The sequence below is a fragment of the Marmota flaviventris genome, chromosome 1 (assembly GCF_047511675.1).
Source record: "Marmota flaviventris isolate mMarFla1 chromosome 1, mMarFla1.hap1, whole genome shotgun sequence".
Taxonomy (NCBI): domain Eukaryota; kingdom Metazoa; phylum Chordata; class Mammalia; order Rodentia; family Sciuridae; genus Marmota; species Marmota flaviventris.
This window is the reverse complement of record NC_092498.1, coordinates 117890474-117908260: the sequence shown is the minus strand read 5'-3', so window position 1 is coordinate 117908260 and position 17787 is coordinate 117890474. Positions and strand designations below refer to the sequence as shown.

The 17787-nt window shown below is 34.4% G+C and overlaps 1 protein-coding gene across 1 annotated transcript in view; it reads right to left on the bottom strand.

Moving 5' to 3' along the window:
- Hormad2 (HORMA domain containing 2) overlaps positions 1-17787 on the bottom strand; it is an 82521-nt gene that overhangs the window by 42340 nt on the left and 22394 nt on the right. Inside the window, exons 9-12 of the mRNA XM_071608779.1 lie at positions 12388-12455; positions 10788-10793; positions 9739-9890; positions 9318-9571 (exon numbers count right to left, since the gene is read on the bottom strand). Of these exons, the coding sequence (XP_071464880.1) occupies positions 9318-9571; positions 9739-9890; positions 10788-10793; positions 12388-12455 (480 nt within the window). The remainder of the gene's footprint in view (positions 1-9317; positions 9572-9738; positions 9891-10787; positions 10794-12387; positions 12456-17787) is intronic.

The following is a 17787-nucleotide window of genomic DNA, read 5'->3' as shown; positions in this document are numbered from 1 at the left end:
GAAAACTATGGCTCAGTATCCCTTATGAATTGGGCACAAAAATCTTCAATATAATACTAGCAAAGAAAACTCAGCAGGACAGCACACGCGAGGGCGCGCGCACACACACACACATTTTTTTCTTTTTTAAAAATCTTATAAGTTTATCTTAGTAATTTTGTTTTTCTGGAGAAACCTGACTAAAATACCTGCTGAACTCCTTTATTGTAATAGATTTTTAGTGGATTCTTTAGGATTTTCTATAGATAAGAACATCCTATTGGCAATTACCTTTTCAATTTGGATACCCTTTCTTTTCTTATCTCATTGACCTGGCTAGAACCTCCATTAAAATGTTGAATAGAAGTGACAATAGTATTTATTTCTGATCTTGGGGGGAGAAGCATCTATTCTTTTACCATTAGGTATGATATTAAGTATTTTTCAGGATTGATGCCCTGTATCATGTTGAAAAGGTCATTGCCCTTTCTAATTTGCTGAGTGCTTTCTTTAAGTCATTAAAACAGTGTTGGATTTTGTCAAATGCTTTTTCTGTTTCTTTTGATAGAATCATGTGATTTTTGCTTTTTATTGTTTTACATAATGTATTATATTTATATTTGTATTATATTTATTAATTTTCAGATATTAAATCAAGCTTGGTTATAGTGTGAGCTTGTGCATGCATGCATGTATATGTATGTTGCTGGATTTATATACACTATTTGTAAAGAAACTTATTATAAGGAATTTGCTCATGTGATTATGGGGGCTGGGAAGTCTAAAAAATATACAGTGTGTGTCAGCAGACTCCAGAGGGATGAAAGCCAATGGTGTAATTTCCTGTAGGCCGGCAGGCTGGTGACCCAGGAAAGTCAATGGTGCAGATAAGACTAAAGGCAGTTTGCTGGAGATTGCCTCCTGTTCAAGGAGGCCAAACTTTTTGTTCTTTTCAGGCCTTCAACTATCTGAAGACCATGCACATTATGGAGTGCTGATTTTACTTTACTCAAAGTTCACTGATTTAAATATTAATTTCATCTAATTACACCCTCCAACATGACAAATCAATCCTCTCAACAAGGTTTCAGGATATAAAATTAGCACACAAATTCATCTGTAATTTTATACACTTATGATAAATAATCTGAAAATGAAATTTAAAAATTCCATTCACAATAGTATCAAAAGAATAACATACTTAGGAATAAATTTAACAAAATGAATGCAAAATTTATACTCAGGAAATTATAAAACATTGCTGAAAGAAATTAAGGAAAATCCATGTAAATGGAAATAGAAAGGGAGAAAATATTCATAAATTATGTATCTGAAAAGGTATTCTACCCAGACTTGATAAAGAACTCTTATACCTCAACAATAAAAGGAAAAAAAACCCAACATAAAATGAGCAAAGGATCAGAATCAATATATCTCCATTAAGATATATAAGTGGATAATAAGCACATGAAAAGATGCCTCACTTTGTTAGTCATTAGAGAAATGTAAATCAAATCCATGATGAGTGACCACTTCATACCCAGAATCAAAAAGTGAGACACATATAAGTAAGAATGTGAAGAAATCGAAATTCTCATACACTGATGTTGGAAATGTAAAAAAAAAAATGGTGCAGCCACTTTAGAATACAGTTTTGGAATTCTTCAAATGATTAAACATAGAATTACCACAGGGATTTGGTCTATTTATCTTTGTGCATGTGACCTTTGTACTGTGACATGGTAGGCATCAATATAAAATTGTTGGCTGAATAAATGCTAATAATTTATGGTTATTACAATATATTCAATTATTTTAAGCTTTCTTCATGGTAAGTTTCAAGTAGCCTTGTTTAAATGTCAAAATAATGTTTTTAGCTTAATGATTCTGTTTGTTCTGTATTTGGTTATCAGAGCGGGAAGAGCCTCTACTGTGCAGGATGAAGCACACTTGAGATGGGGCTCCATAAAATACATAGTTGTTTCTAACTTTTCTTTACTTCTGTCTGAAGGATTGGTCTTCTGAAGTCTTAGCTCTCAATTTGGATTCCTAATATAAATGCTAGAAGAATTACTTGCCATGATGCCTAGAATTGTTATAAGCATAATATCATCAGTATAACAATAGACATTTAGCTTCAAATGGAAATCTAGAAGGACATACAACAGTATTAGATAACCTAGCAAACTGATTATAGTTCTAGACAAGTAACATTATCATTATTTTCTCCAGTGTGTAATTGACCAAAAATCTGAATTGAAATAAAAACTAACATCACACTGGGCTTTGTGAGATGATAACACACGCTGGAGATTGAACCCAGGGCCTTGAACCTAATAAGCATGCATTCTACCACACATCCCCTAGAAAGCACTTTAAAAAGCAATATCATGGCGATATTACCCAAAGTTCTCTATAGGTTTAATGCAATGCCAATCAAAATCCCAAGGGCATTTCTTGTAGAAATAGATAAAGCAATTATGTAATTCATATGGAAAAACAAAAGACCCAGAATAGCAAAAGCAATTCTAAGCAGGAAGTGTGAATCTGGAGGTATAGCGATACCAGATTTCAAACTATACTACAGAGCAATAGTAACAAAAACAGCATGGTACTGGTACCAAAACAGGCGGGTGGACCAATGGTACAGAATAGAGGACACAGAGACCAATCCACAAAATTACAACTTTCTTATATTTGATAAAGGGGCTAAAAGCATGCAATGGAGGAAGGATAGTATCTTCAACAAATGGTGCTGGGAAAACTGGAAATCCGTATGCAACAAAATGAAACTGAATCCCTTTCTCTCGCCATGCACAAAAGTTAACTCAAAATGGATCAAAGAGCTTGATATCAAATCAGAGACTCTTCGCCTGATAGAAGAAAAAGTTGGCTCCGATCTACATATTGTTGGGGCGGGCTCCAAATTCCTTAATAGGACACCCATAGCACAAGAGTTAATAACTAGAATCAACAAATGGGACTTACTCAAACTAAAACGTTTTTTCTCAGCAAGAGAAACAATAAGAGAGGTAAATAGGGAGCCTACATCCTGGGAACAAATTTTTACTCCTCACACTTCAGATAGAGCCCTAATATCCAGAGTATACAAAGAACTCAAAAAATTAAACAATAAGAAAACAAATAACCCAATCAACAAATGGGCCAAAGACCTGAACAGACACTTCTCAGAGGAGGACATACAATCAATCAACAAGTACATGAAAAAATGCTCACCATCTCTAGCTGTCAGAGAAATGCAAATCAAAACCACCCTAAGATACCATCTCACTCCAGTAAGATTGGCAGCCATTTTGAAGTCAAACAACAACAAGTGCTGGCGAGGATGTGGGGAAAAGGGTACTCTTGTACATTGCTGGTGGGACTGCAAATTGGTGTGGCCATTTTGGAAAGCAGTATGGAGATTCCTGGGAAAGCTGGGAATGGAACCACCACTTGACCCAGCTATTGCCCTTCTCGGACTATTCCCTGAAGACCTTAAAAGAGCGTACTACAGGGATACTGCCACATCGATGTTCATAGCAGCACAATTCACAATAGCTAGACTGTGGAACCAACCCAGATGTCCTTCAATAGATGAATGGATAAAAAAAATGTGGCATTTATACACAATGGAGTATTACACAGCACTAAAAATGACAAAATCATGGAATTTGCAGGGAAATGGATGGCATTAGAGCAGATTATGCTAAGTGAAGCTAGCCAATCCCTAAAAACAAATGCCAAATGTCTTCTTTGATATAATGAGAGCAACTAAGAACAGAGCAGGGAGGAAGAGCAGGAGGAAAAGACTAACATTAAACAGAGACATGAGGTGGGAGGGAAAGGGAGAGAAAAGGGAAATTGCATGGAAATGGAAGGAGACCCTCATTGTTACACAAAATTACATATAAGAGGTTGTGAGGGGAATGGGGAAAAAAACAAGGAGAGAAATGAATTGTAGTAGATGGGGTAGAGAGAGAAGATGGGAGGGGAGGGGAGGGGGGATAATAGAGGATAGGAAAGGTAGCAGAATACAACAGTCACAAATATGGCATCATGTAAAAATGTGGATGTGTAACCGATGTGATTCTGCAATCTGTAATTGGGGTAAAAATGGGAGTTCATAACCCACTTGAATCTAATGTATGAAATATGATATGTCAAGAGCTTTGTAATGTTTTGAACAACCAATAAAAAAAATAAAAAGCAATATCATAATAACATTAATTTAAAAAGCAATGCAAATCTTCTAACTGCCTTTCCATCCTACATATTCATACACACACACTCACATATTTTAAGGTGGGGGAGAAACTCCAGGTATTCATACTTTTTGGTATGAAGTTATTCATTGGAGTTTTGTTGATTTGCCTGCCCTGTCCCTGCAGGGGATTGAACCCAGAGTCACAAATGCTAAGCAGGTACTCTACTACACACAGCAGAAGTTTTTCTTATAATTAAAAACAAAACAAAACCCTTGTGTTTCTGCAATTATTTCTCCACCACTTTTAGAGGAAAAAAAAAGATATAGAAAGTTTCTATAATCTTTGGAGCAAACAAAAATTTCTTAAGCAGTACCCTAAATTGCTCAATGTAGTAATTCATAAATTGAACTTACATTAAAATGAAGAACTTCTACTCATAAAACACCTTATTAAGGGAGTAAAAGATAGTATTGTATTGTGTGCACATATCAATATGTAATAATGAATCTCATCATTATGTACAACTGTCATGTACCAGTAAAAACTGGAAAAGAAAAAATAAGATTAAGAGGCAATTTATAAAGTTAAAGAAGATATTCAGCATACATTATCTGACAAAGGATTTATATGCAGAATTTCTATAAATCAATAAAAATGAAAGATAAATAAAAAATAGCAAACAACATGAACTGATAACTTCACAAAAGAAGATATACAACATGGCCAATAAATGTACGAAAAGGTGCTCATCTTCATCAGGCATCAGAGAAATGTCAATTAAACCATGATGACATACCATTGCATACTCACCAGAATGGATAGAAGTAAAAAGGTGGAAAATGCCAAGGGTTGGTAAGGATGTGACCACACTTTCATACATTGATGGAAATATAAATTGGCACAACCATTTTGGAAACTTTTTGTGGTGTCTCTTAAGACTAAATGTATGCATACCCTTTGACACAGCAATTCTACTCCTGGCAATTCTATTCCCACTATAAATGTCACTAAAACACATGTTCCAGATGTCTGAGCAGTACTATTCATAAAGGCCCCAAATTGAAAATCACTCAAATGCATATCAACAGTGGAATGATAAATTATGATAATGGTCTACAACAATATGTAAAAATATGCATAAATCTTACATTGTAATATCAACTAAAGTGACAGCTCATACTATGTGATTCTACATCTATAGAATAATCAAGAGAAACGAATGGAAGTCAGGACAGCAATACTCTTGTTGAATGAATAGGGACTGAAAAGTAAGAAGTTTCTGGAAGGATGGTACTATTCTGTTTCTTGGTCTGACTGTTGATTTCACATGTTTATTCAGTAGAGCTGGGACAAGGCGCGGAAAGCAATATACTCAGAGAGCACAATTTAAGCTCACTCTTGGCACCTGAAAGCAACCTTAAAATGTGCCTCCTTAGACCAGTAGAGCAGAGAAAAGAGACCAGGGAGAGGGAGAAGGGGAGGGAATGGGAGTTATTAGGGAATGGAAATGACCAAATTTTGTTATTTGCATGTATGAATATGTAACAACAAATCCCACTGTTATGTACAATTATAATGTGCCAATAAAAATTTTTAGAAATTAGAAAAAAAGGTTCCCCTAAGCATCTTATTTGTCTTACCCTTCTACCAGTCCTAGTATTCAGTTTGTGAATATTTATTGAAATATATTATTATGACATATATATTTTATTATATAGATTATGCTTAAATTTAACAAATGTTAACGGGGTCTAGTCTACCTCAGAAAACAAACTTTTAATGATCTAAATGTGATATGGGCATAGTGGACAATACCTATCATCTCAGCTACTCAGAAGTCTGAGGCAGGAGGATAGTAAGTTTGAGGCCAGTCTGAGAACCTAGTTAGGAAAACAAAACAAAAAAAGGGCTGAGGATGCATCTCATTGGTAGAGTGTGCCTGGGTTCTATCTCCAGAACTACAAAACAAGTAAACAAACACTTAAATGTGGGTATGGGATGTGGCTTAGTGTTAGGGTGGTTGCCTAGTATGTGCAAGGCTTTGGATTCAATTGCCAGTACTGGGGGGAAAATAAAAGGAAGAAAGGAACAAAAATTAAAAACCTAAATGTGAAAAGAAAAATTTTAAAACTTTTAGGATAAAATACAGGAGATTGTTATTAATGCCTTCAGGTAGAAAAGGATTTCTTGAGATACCCATAAGCACATATTAAAGAAAAAGAATAAACTACATTAAAATTAAAAATATTTCTTTATCAAAGACCTCTTAAAGATAAGTTAAAAGACAAGCACAAACCTGGAAAAAATATTAAAACACAAATAAGTAAAAAAAAATTCAGAACACCTTTTGAAAGTCAATGAGGAAAAAATAAATAATCAATAGAAAAATGTATGAACCAGGCATAGTGGTGCATGCCTGTAATCCCAGCAACTCAGTAGGATCACAAGTTCAAAGTCAGCTTTAGAAATTTGGCAAGGACCTACACAACTTAGTGAGACTCTGCCTCAAAATAAAAAAATTAAAAAAAAGGACTGGGGGTGTACCTTGGGTTCAACTCCTGGTACAAAAAAAAAAAAAAAAAAAAGAAAAAAAATGTATGAAAGACTTGAACAGCTACTTTCTATAGAAGACTGACCAATGAGAAGATTCTCAAACTCACTGATAACCTGGGAAATTAAAATTACAATAATGAGGTTGTACTCCTACCTCAGATCGAGCAAATTGGCAGAAGACATAAACTCTGACAATATCAAGTGTTGGCAAGAATGTATGGATTTTCCTTCACTGTTGGTAGAATATAAATTGGTACAATCATTTTGGAAAATAGTTTTGTGTTACCTAATGAAGTTGAAAATGTGCAAGACTAGAACTCTCTGATATAATCCCTAGAAATATTCTTTCACATGTGTACCAGGAGATATGTACATGAATGTTTCTAACAATTAAAAAGAAATAACTTCAACAAGAGTAGGATATTAGCTGGGCATGGTGGCACACATGTGTAGTCCCAACACTTAGGAAGCTGAGGCAAGAGGATCACCTAAGCCCAGGAGTTCGAGACCAGCCTGGGCAACAGAATAAGACCCCATCTCAAAAATGAAACAAAACAAATGAGTAGAATACATTACAACAGTATAAATGAAAGAACAACCATACATAATGGATGAATCTCAGTTTTGATGGTCAAGGTAAGGACTAAAATCATAGAAAAATACTTGAAGTATTATTATTTTTATATAGAAATTTTAAAAGGGCCAAAATATTGGTAGATGATAAAACTAAAAAGACCAACGGAAGGATTATAAAATAACTCAGGATGTATTTATCTTTAGAGATACATGAAGTGCATTAATAAAGGGATACCTGGTGGCTTCTAGTGGTAAATTTCTACTTCTTGGCCTGTGTGGGTATACGGATGTTTTCATTATTCTTTAAATGGTACATATAACTTTTGTGTACTCTCTTTGATGAATTATATGTTTCAAAATACAGTAATTTTTAAAAGCAATAAGGTTAAAGTTCTACATATGTACACATGTGTATAAACGTTTGTATTTTCCATGAAGTAAAACAATAGGAATCTTTAGTAGAAAAATGTCAGTAGCACTTCAGTATATTTGCATTCTCTCATATGATTGGCTGGTTGAGAGAGAAACTAATATCAAATATAAGTTTACCATGAAAGCCAGATCTTTGCACATATAGTTTCTGTTAAATATATACTTGGAAAATGTCATCACCTGCCTCATTTAATCTATTAATTAAAATATACTTTTCAAGGCTGTCTTATTTAAATCTTATTTGGCAAACAAGAAATTCTTAATTTTTTAAAGGATAAAAATCCAGTTGAAATCTATTCATTCTTTTCTTAACCTTTATTTATTTTTCTTAGCCTTTCTATGTTAGCTATATCTTCCTTGAGTAGAATCAGAGAAGAAAACTGTACCAAAAATCTAAAGCCTTTTTCATGACTGACATTGTGAAGATACTAAAAATGAAAATAAAACAAAACAACCTTGTTGTTCGTTTGGTTGTATTATTTATATTAATTCAAGTAAGACTGGGCTTGTTTTCCATGCAGTAAACATATATATCACTGAATTAAAGATCTGGAAAGAACCTTCAGAAATTACCTAATAGTCATCTTCTGTAAGTAGGACTCAGATTATCTCAGGCAAATAAGTTATTATCCTAATCTTAAAATGTCTCCTGAGAAGATTTTAAAAATGTGTTTGTCTCAGAACCCTTTTAATACAATGTCAGCCTACAGTTAGCAGCCAGTAAACAGTAAGTCAACAGTATAGATTTACCTAGGGCACAGTGGGGCCCTAGCAGTACCCAACTCTAAAGTCTCTATGCAAAAGGCAAGGTAAGGGGCTCAGAGCCCTGCCTGTTCAGCTCCTTTGGCTGCAAACCCATCAGCTCCCCTGGCTTTCCCCAGTGATCTAGACCCAAAGCTTGTCTCTCCACATAAACGAGTGCTGACATTTTGTTTTCACTCTGATTTGGGTTAATCCACAAACTTTCTTTCTTGGCTTCTTCCCACTTGATTATTCCAGAAAATCAAGAGCTGATTTGTACTTGTATTTGATATGAAATAGACACCTAAAATATTTGTAAGTCCTAAAAATATGTCACTTATAAAAATTAGAAATATATTGGGAAATATTTTTCTCCTAATCATGGGCAATAGGCAATTTCATCTAAAAACATATTTCTTTCTTGAGGCCCGTAATATTTTTTTTTGGTACCAGAGATTAAACCCAGGGGTGCTTAACCACTTAGCCACATCCCCAGCACTTTTTTGTATTTTATTTAGAGATAGGGTCTGTCTCATTGAATTGCTTAGGACCTTGCTAAGATGCTGTGGCTGGCTTTGAACTTATGATTCTCCTGCCTCAGCCTCCATAGCTGCTGGGATTACAGGTGTGAGTCACCTCACCTGTCCTGGCTAGGACTGTACTTTTTTAGACTAAAAAATCCTTGATGTCAAAACTAGTTTTGTTTCAGTTTTTATACCTGGCATGCTCCACTGGACTGTTGTTACTGTGATATGACCTGTATGCAAAGTGAAAAATGTCAGTTGTATTTAACTGAATAAATGGAGGCTCACTAAAACTTGGCCTTACTTGATTGTTGTACTCCTCTTCTTCATCATCGCAGTCTAGACCCTGATGGGCAATTTCAGTAGTATTATTCTCCTGAAACAGATTGTTCTCCAAATCAGATACTCTGGCTGCCTCCGTAGTGACTTTTACTTTCATGCTATGAAAGCCTGTGGAGACCAATCCCACCTGCAAATTGACAGGTTCCCCATCAAACAGCAAGAAGTGTGAGTTCACCCCTTCTTTAAAACCAGGTGGTTGGTAATCATGTGGAGTCACTGCAAAATGAAAAGGGCAAAAAGCCATGAAACTTAGTTTCAATAGAAGCCAGATTAATATTTTAAGTATAGCAACAGGTATCTTTCAGATGTTTGTAAAATCCTTCTATTTACATAAAATATTAGTTTAGTACTTAAGAAGAATTTGAATAAAGGTCTCCACCTACCTGAATTGTAGTAATGGAGTTTCATAGTAAGTATAACATCGTTAGGAAGGGGTCCAAGGTTCTGCATCAGTATATATAATTTACGAATCAGCAGTACACTGGCTTTCTTAATATCTTTACTATTTGTTCCACTTTCAAAGCTTGTACTACTGCTATAATCACATAGAAAAAAAGGTATACTTTTCAATCATATGCAATACTGACAATATATTCCCAAAAGAACACAACTTTTGAGTATATGATCAAATAAATATAAACATCTAGACATTTTAGAGAAAATTTTTAGATTATAAATTAAAGGAATAATTATACTCTTTCAATGCATATACAAAGGACTTCTAAATAATATGTTCACCTAAAGCATTTAAAATATGACCTTATTTTTAAAAATTTGCTTATTACAAATAACCACATGTCATAATAATGAGAACACTGGATTTGGAATTAGGTATCCTGGCATCTAATATTATCTCTGCTGTTAACTAGCTGAATGTCTTCAGTCAAATCATTTAGATACACTTTATTGTTTATGTCATTTGTAAGATAAGCTTACAGACATTTCTATAACTCCCTAACCATAAAATCAGTTACTAGCTCTGTATCCACCATCTGGTTATCTCTCAAAGGTATCCCATCCTCACACTTTCAGGGATTACCCCAATGGGAATCTTAACTATTCTTCCTCCTTTCTTTCATTTCCACATTGCAAACCATTTTCCATACCACTGACAACATAATAATCCTAATAGGAAAATATGCTCATATCACCTTCATGCTTAAAATTCTTCCATTAAATTAATAACCTTTCAATCAAATAAAGGATGGTGTAAAATGCATTTAATGTCCATTCATACTCTTCTCTATTCTTACCAGCAGCTACTGTCCAATTTCCCCTCAACCATGTGCATTTGCTGTTCATTCCACCTGTATTGTGCTTTTCCATTTCTCTTCTAAAACCTAATGCAATGTGTCATCTTTTCAAAGAAGTCTTCCCTTATAATCCCCACAGCTTTCCCCTTAGGAGAACTGTTTGTCCCTCACTAAGCAGCGAGTGACTGTATATTTCATCAGTATCTTTCATTCAATGAATATGAATGAACAAGTTGGACTAAATTACCTTCCAATTCTAAACTTTTTTTCTCTCTGAAATTTTCTTCTCCAATTAGTCTCATATTTGAGTAGTTTTGGGGAAGAGCTATGATTGTTGGTATAATTGCACAGTGTTGAAAAATAATCCTAAGTAATTGAACTATTGAGTTTTCCCCTAACTGATCTTTAGAGGCAGTGTAAATTCATAAAGCAAACCTTTATTAAGCTTTTCCATCAATTTCAAACAACTTAGCTTTGTCTGCCAGAATTTAACCAATTTAAACAAGGTAACCTGAGTGAAGGGCTATAGCCAGGTGGCCCAGGGGATCCTCCAGGATTCATCAGTAAAATCATTCAAAACTCTGATGTAAACAAATACTATTTTTTGGCTTCTAGGAAATTCTAATATGTATTATTTTCTTGACTCCCTAATATCTGGAAGATTTGGCCATTTTTATTTTACTGCTTACCTCTTGGCATATGTGTCTTTAAAACCAAAGAGATTAATCTGGTTGCCAGGGATATTTATATTTGAGTTTTAGAGAGTAAAAACAACAGCTTTATGTGAGAAAATATGTGTAAATGTGAATATAATCTGTAAAGTGCTATACAAACGTTAGCTAGTGATGATTAAAATTTTAACTCTCATTTTTGGAACTTTGTTCTCACATTTGAGTATTGCCTATAAGTTTTATAAATGAGAGAATAATTAAGGAAGTGAGTATTAGAGAGAAATCGTCAAGCTCCAGAGAGCTAATAATAGAGAAAAGGGGGAATTCTGCCACATTTCTCTTAAATTCATTCCTTTCGGAGATATCCATCTCCCTTACTTGGAGCACTCTACTACCTAGGGCTTTTCACTATCATTTGCATCTTCCATTTCTATTGTATCAGTAAATCCTTAGCTCTCTCTACCTCCTGGCTGATCTGAAGCCAAAAAACTACTGAAAGAAGAATAAATATTGCTCCTCAACAAAACATCTTCATCTGCAATGGGCCCTTCTGAACTACTATTTAATCCACTAGTGTGCTATTTAATCCACTAAATGTGTTTAAAACTTGGAGTTTTAGATTTGATAGGACAATAAGGTGTTTTCCAATCTTCTCCATACAGAGAAGCACATAGAAAATGCTATTTGTACATCACTGTGAGGTAGGCAGATGACAAAAGTTATGCATATAGGCAAATAGTCCAGGGTTTTTTATCTAACCCTGGCCCCAACTGACTATATAGAATGTGTAAAAGATCAATATCTCAATATAGCAGTTGAGAAACATTGGGTTAGTAGCTAGACAGGGCCTTATGGAGTTCTTCAATCAACATTGTGCAGACAGCCTTGTTAATATAATGGCGATGCTTATCATCTCCTCTACTCTCATCAATTAAATCCATGGATTTCAGAAATTTAATTATTACAGTTCATTTTTATAATAGTGAAATTTTATAGGATTTATGGAAAAATGATAAACGAAGTATAAAACTTTTTTCTGGCTTATAAAAACTTATGTTTATCTCACTTCTATATATTTTCTCAGGTTCATTAAATAATTAGATTCTACCTGTCAAAATCCATAGTGGCTCCTTCTTTTGTGTATTTGAATTTGAACTGGTATATCTCAGTCACTTTCTAGAAAACCAAAGGTAATAAAGAAATTAATTTTAAAAAGAAATCCAGATTTTATCTGATAATAAGGCACATTTTCATTGTATACCTACCATGCTTCCTATATACCTGTTTATTTCACAGTATTATATTATTTAGGAGTAATATTTCCAGATATAAAGATATTTTTTCTCCAAAAGTGAGTTAGATGATAAATGCTTCCATTATAATTGAAGTTGGAAAAACTAAGGCACAGTCAAGTATCTGACCCACTAGGTTATGACGGAGGAATCAGCTGAGAAACTATTCATTCACATAATACCTATTTTAGTGAATGTCTGTTTTGTATCAAGCATTGGAGTCACAGTAATGAACAAAACTTTTGCTCCCTGTTTTTCTTGAATTTACAGTCTGATCAGGAGATAATCAATAAATTATTTCACCTAGTACGATTGCTGTGAACAATATGAAGCAGATGTTGTGATGGAGGATGAAGGGGGAAAAGTACTGATTTGGCTTGAAAGGGCCAAGGAAAGCATCCCCAAAGAGGTGATATTTGAGTTGAACCTCAAGAGAGGTGAGCCATGTGCAGTCCTTGGGTGTGATGATTCAGGCAGAGCAAACAGCAATACAAAGCCTCTAGAAGGGATATCCCCCTCTTCCAAGATCTGAGAGGAGGCTAAAGATGAGAGAGCAAGGGGGAGAATGTAGGAGATGAAGTTGTAGAGAGGGTTGTTATGTTTTATTGGCCATGGTAAGGGGGGGTTGGATTTTATTCCATATAAACCAGAAGGGTTTTAAGTCGGGGAGTGATTTGCATTTTTAAAGCTCACCCTGCCAATCTTAAGAAAGGTATGGAAACTGACATGTTAAGAGGCTACTGCAGAAATTCAGGGAAGACTAGACGAACAAAAAGAAGGGATCTATCAAGTATTATTATTTTTTCAATTCTACACTAAAAACTGGATATTACTGCTATCTGCTCTTCTGTTAAGAAAGCTAGAAATAACAAGGGACAGATTTCAGAACACACAAAAGTGCACCTCATTCATCTGGTTGAATATATAATCCTTGATAATGTGGGAATGAAGATGTTAGATTGATCAGAAAAAGTCCCAGTGCTTCTATTACTTTTCTCTACTCTGAAGTTTAGTCTTCTAGTTCTGCAGATCTTACACCTTAATATACACCTTAATCACAGGTGACCATGTACTGGGAAAACTGGCTCATGTTGGTTAAACTCTAAAGTGAGAGATTTATCATGGAGTTAATTTTAAGATACAAGTATTTCTCTAACTAGACAACCTACTTGAGAAATGAAAGTTCAGAAGGTTGCTTATGGCTACAGTAGGAGAGATGGGTGAGATTAGAAGCATCTACAGCTGCCTAACAGCAACAGGTTCACTCTGGACAGGCTAGATACACACACAGTGTCTTCTCTTAATCAATGCTGGATGTAATTGCCCTGTCAAACAATGCCTACTTCCTGCCTGCCTATGTTTATGAGTCAACTATAGCTATTTAATGTTGTAAGTTTTTATTTTTTAAATGAAAGAAATCTTTCAGTAGCTGATAATTTTACTTGCATTTTATTATTTGATCACTGAAGCAATAGGCTTTACATTTATAATTGTTTTATAGAAGATGCTATTTCTTATTAACTTGAAACTAATTTATCAAAGAAGGTATATTATAACTCACAAAATGTTCTCCCACTTTTCAGGATGTGTTGCCTGACAAAGGTGATATTTTAAATTGAACATCAATTGTTTCTATCAACCATGCTGATCACATTCATATAGACCAAAGCAACAGCAACACACGCAGCCTCTTCTCCCTCCACTTTCCAATGCATTGGTAAGACTTTTCAGGACTATCTTCAAAGCGAATTGGAAGACCATCTAATATTCATTCTCTATTCTATAGCCAAAAAATTTTTGGCAATACAAACCAGACCATGCAATACCTTTGCTTAAACCCCTCTACCCAATGGCATCCCGGCGCCCTGACAACTTTTAATTTATGAATTATTTTGGTCTATAAGACCTTACTCATCTGTCCCCTACCTACTTCTCCTGCACTTTCCCTCCCATTCACTAAGTGATAGGATCATGGCACCTTTTCTTTCATAGACATCCAAGATTCCTTCCCATCTTAGGGCCTTTGTATAGTTATACTCTGGAACATGCTATCTCCAGTTAATGATAATATTTGACCACTGCCCAAAATGCTGTAGCCATGAAGTAGATTTCAGTAGCCCTCCCTACTCTGAAGTATATATTATTATTCTCATTATTGAAGAAGCTGGTTAAGTGGTAGAGCTGAGATTTGACTCTAGTACCTGTAATGTTAATTAGCATATTATTCTACCTGTTACATGTCATTGCCTCTCATAGACCTGCAAAGGCTGACTCCTTCTGGTCATTCAGGCTCAGCTAAAATAGTGGTCCAGTAGGAAGGCTTTCTATGAACTGCCAATCTAACACAGCCATTCATTTCTTCCTTTTCCATCTCTACATCAGCATTGTTTAGTAAACTACATTTAAAATTTTTTTCATACACAGTAATATGATTATCTGAGAGTTTTTGCTAAATTTTGTTTACTTATTTATTATTTATCCCTCCACATAAGAATATAAAGCTTCAAGAGGGCAGGGACCTTATTTATTCCATTTACTTTCATGTTTTTGTAGCTTGAATAATGGTAAGCACATAAAATGAGCCCAATGCATATATAATATGTATATATTCTCTCTCTCTATCTCTCTCTCTCTCACACACACACACACACACACACACACAAACACAAACACACACATTTGGCACTTAATCACTGAGTCACATCCCCAGCCCTTTTTACATTTTATTTTGAGACAGGGTCTTGCTAAGTTGCTGAGGCTGGCTTTGAACTTGTGATCCTTCTGCCTTAACCTCCCAAGCTGCTGGGATCACAGCCATGTGCCACCATGTCCAGCCCCAATTTATATTTGCTGAGTGAATAAATATTTAGCCCAGAGTTCATGCTCAGTTAGGGTTTCATCTTATAAACATTTTTAAAAACCAAAATTTCTGAAAGCATAATGTGGTTAGAAACAGGGACCACCTATAGTTCAGTTCCTGAAGGAGACTATTATAATTGGGCATTGACTACCTCTAATAAGCACAAAGGAATAGATGGTAATATCATAAGATCTGTATTTTTACAATATTCAAGTATACTAATTCTTTATGTCACAAATTAAACCTTTATTTAACATATTTATATACAGCTTACATATCTTATTAATACCCACCATACTTTTTGTAGTATGCGTCTATGAAAAGCTATCATTCTTTACTACTTCAGCTGCCTTTGTCAATTTCTCTTTCAAAAGATGGAGCAAGCAGAACAAAACTTCATGTGCAAAAATGCCAGTACCCCAAACTTTGTTGGCCTTTGAACTAGGGAAGCACAATTTATCTTAAGCCAAAGTCTTTCACTGTTGTATCATAACATACTTGTCACAAGAGTCCTGCAAATTTAAATTGATGTGTAAAGTATATTTTTGCTGCTTTAGGTAAATATTAACATTGTTACTGTTTATGAAATTTTGTCTAGGGAAGGATATATTTCTAGGGATATGACTCAAATGTTTGGCACAATATCAGATAAATGCCAAAGACTGTTTATGTGAGAATGTTGTTTTGTGAGTACATTAAAGAATATGATCACGGAACTAAACAGTAGTATCAGTGACATGATGCTAAACAGCAAATAAAACAGTGTAATCTTGTGGATGGATGCTTTTAGGCACTATGAATGTTGTTATGCTATAGTAGTAGTTATACTATAATTATTGCTGACTCTGTTATTCTTTTGAGTTTTTTTAATATCCTCAAGCAACCATCAAATCTTTTAGTAATCAGAAGGGCGCCATGAACACCTAGTAGTTAGGGATCATCACTATAGGGAATAATTTACAAATATTCAAGATATTTTCTTGGGTCATAAGTGATAGCTTAGAACTTACCATATAATAAGTTTTTGTTTTTTATCCTCATTGTTGTATGTGCTAGCATTGAAACTCATTTCAGTTTTTTTTTCCCCATTCTGTAAGATTTTCCTGTATTTAAGGCTAAGTTAGTCAGCATTTCACTACCCACCAAATTACTGATTTATAACTAGGAGTTTTACATTCATAAGAAAACATGATAAATGCTGTACCAAGAAAATAACCAATTAACAATTTATCAGAAGTTGTAGTTTAGGAAACTTCTGTTTAAACCTAAGAAAAAAGGAAGACAAGAGACAAAGACAGCTAGGGCTGCAGCTCAGTGGCAGAGAACTTTCTTAGCATGTGTGAGACACTGGGTTTGATATTTAGCACCACATAAAAAATAAATAAAATAAAGGCATTCTGTCCATCTATAACTTCAAAAAAAATTTAAAACAAAAAAGAGACAAAGATAAAGAAAGGTAAAACTAGTTTGGACATTGAGAAATTGTGATCCATCTGTATTCAAAGTTTGCTTCCCCTTTGCTTACATGGTTATTCATAATTTTGCAAAGAGAGAATTTTAAGAGTTAAAAACAATTTTGTCTTGAATATGAGCAGTTAGACCAAATACATTGGCTAAGAGAAGAAAAACTGAAATCAAGGAAAAAGTAAAGAAAGCTAGGAAGAAGATGAAGAGAACAGAACAAGAGGAGAGAACAGAGGGCTTCTCCTTCCAACTCAGTACTACAGCCACAGAAGCCAATGTGGCAAAAGTAACTATTATGTGTCTAGGACTATAATATTCACTCTGGAAGACAGAAAACAAGACAAGAACCTTGTCCTCAAGAATTCACAGTCTGCTTGGGAAAATAATCTGCATGATTCAACTGAGAGTGTTAAATTGTGGGGTTCTTCTGGAAAATAAATTTAGAGAAGTTAGTGTAGACAATCTAGGTAAAGAGGCTTTTATGAAAGATTTGAATTTAAGTTGGCCTTGAGGATAAGCAGCAATCACTAAGGTAAAGAAAGAAATAGATAGGGAAGTAAAAAGGTAAAAATTCTGAAACTCTGTAAAGGTCAAAAGGGGAGAATTTAGTTGGCAAAAAAAAAAAAAGTTTAGAATTATGCCATGTCTGGTTTATTTTACTAAAAGACCATAAGCAATTTTCAGAATTAGTTAAAAGAAATAAAATGTGTTTTTTATATATTTATATATCAAGAGAGTCTTTTAATGTTAATATGTTATGGAAGAGGCCCAGTTCTACTCAATGCCTTTTTTTTAAAAAAAAAATACCCCTAGGTAATATTTGAAAATCTCATACTAAAGAATTGGTCACATTTATAAGAAAATATGTTGAAAGAGCTCACTCTTACTGTTC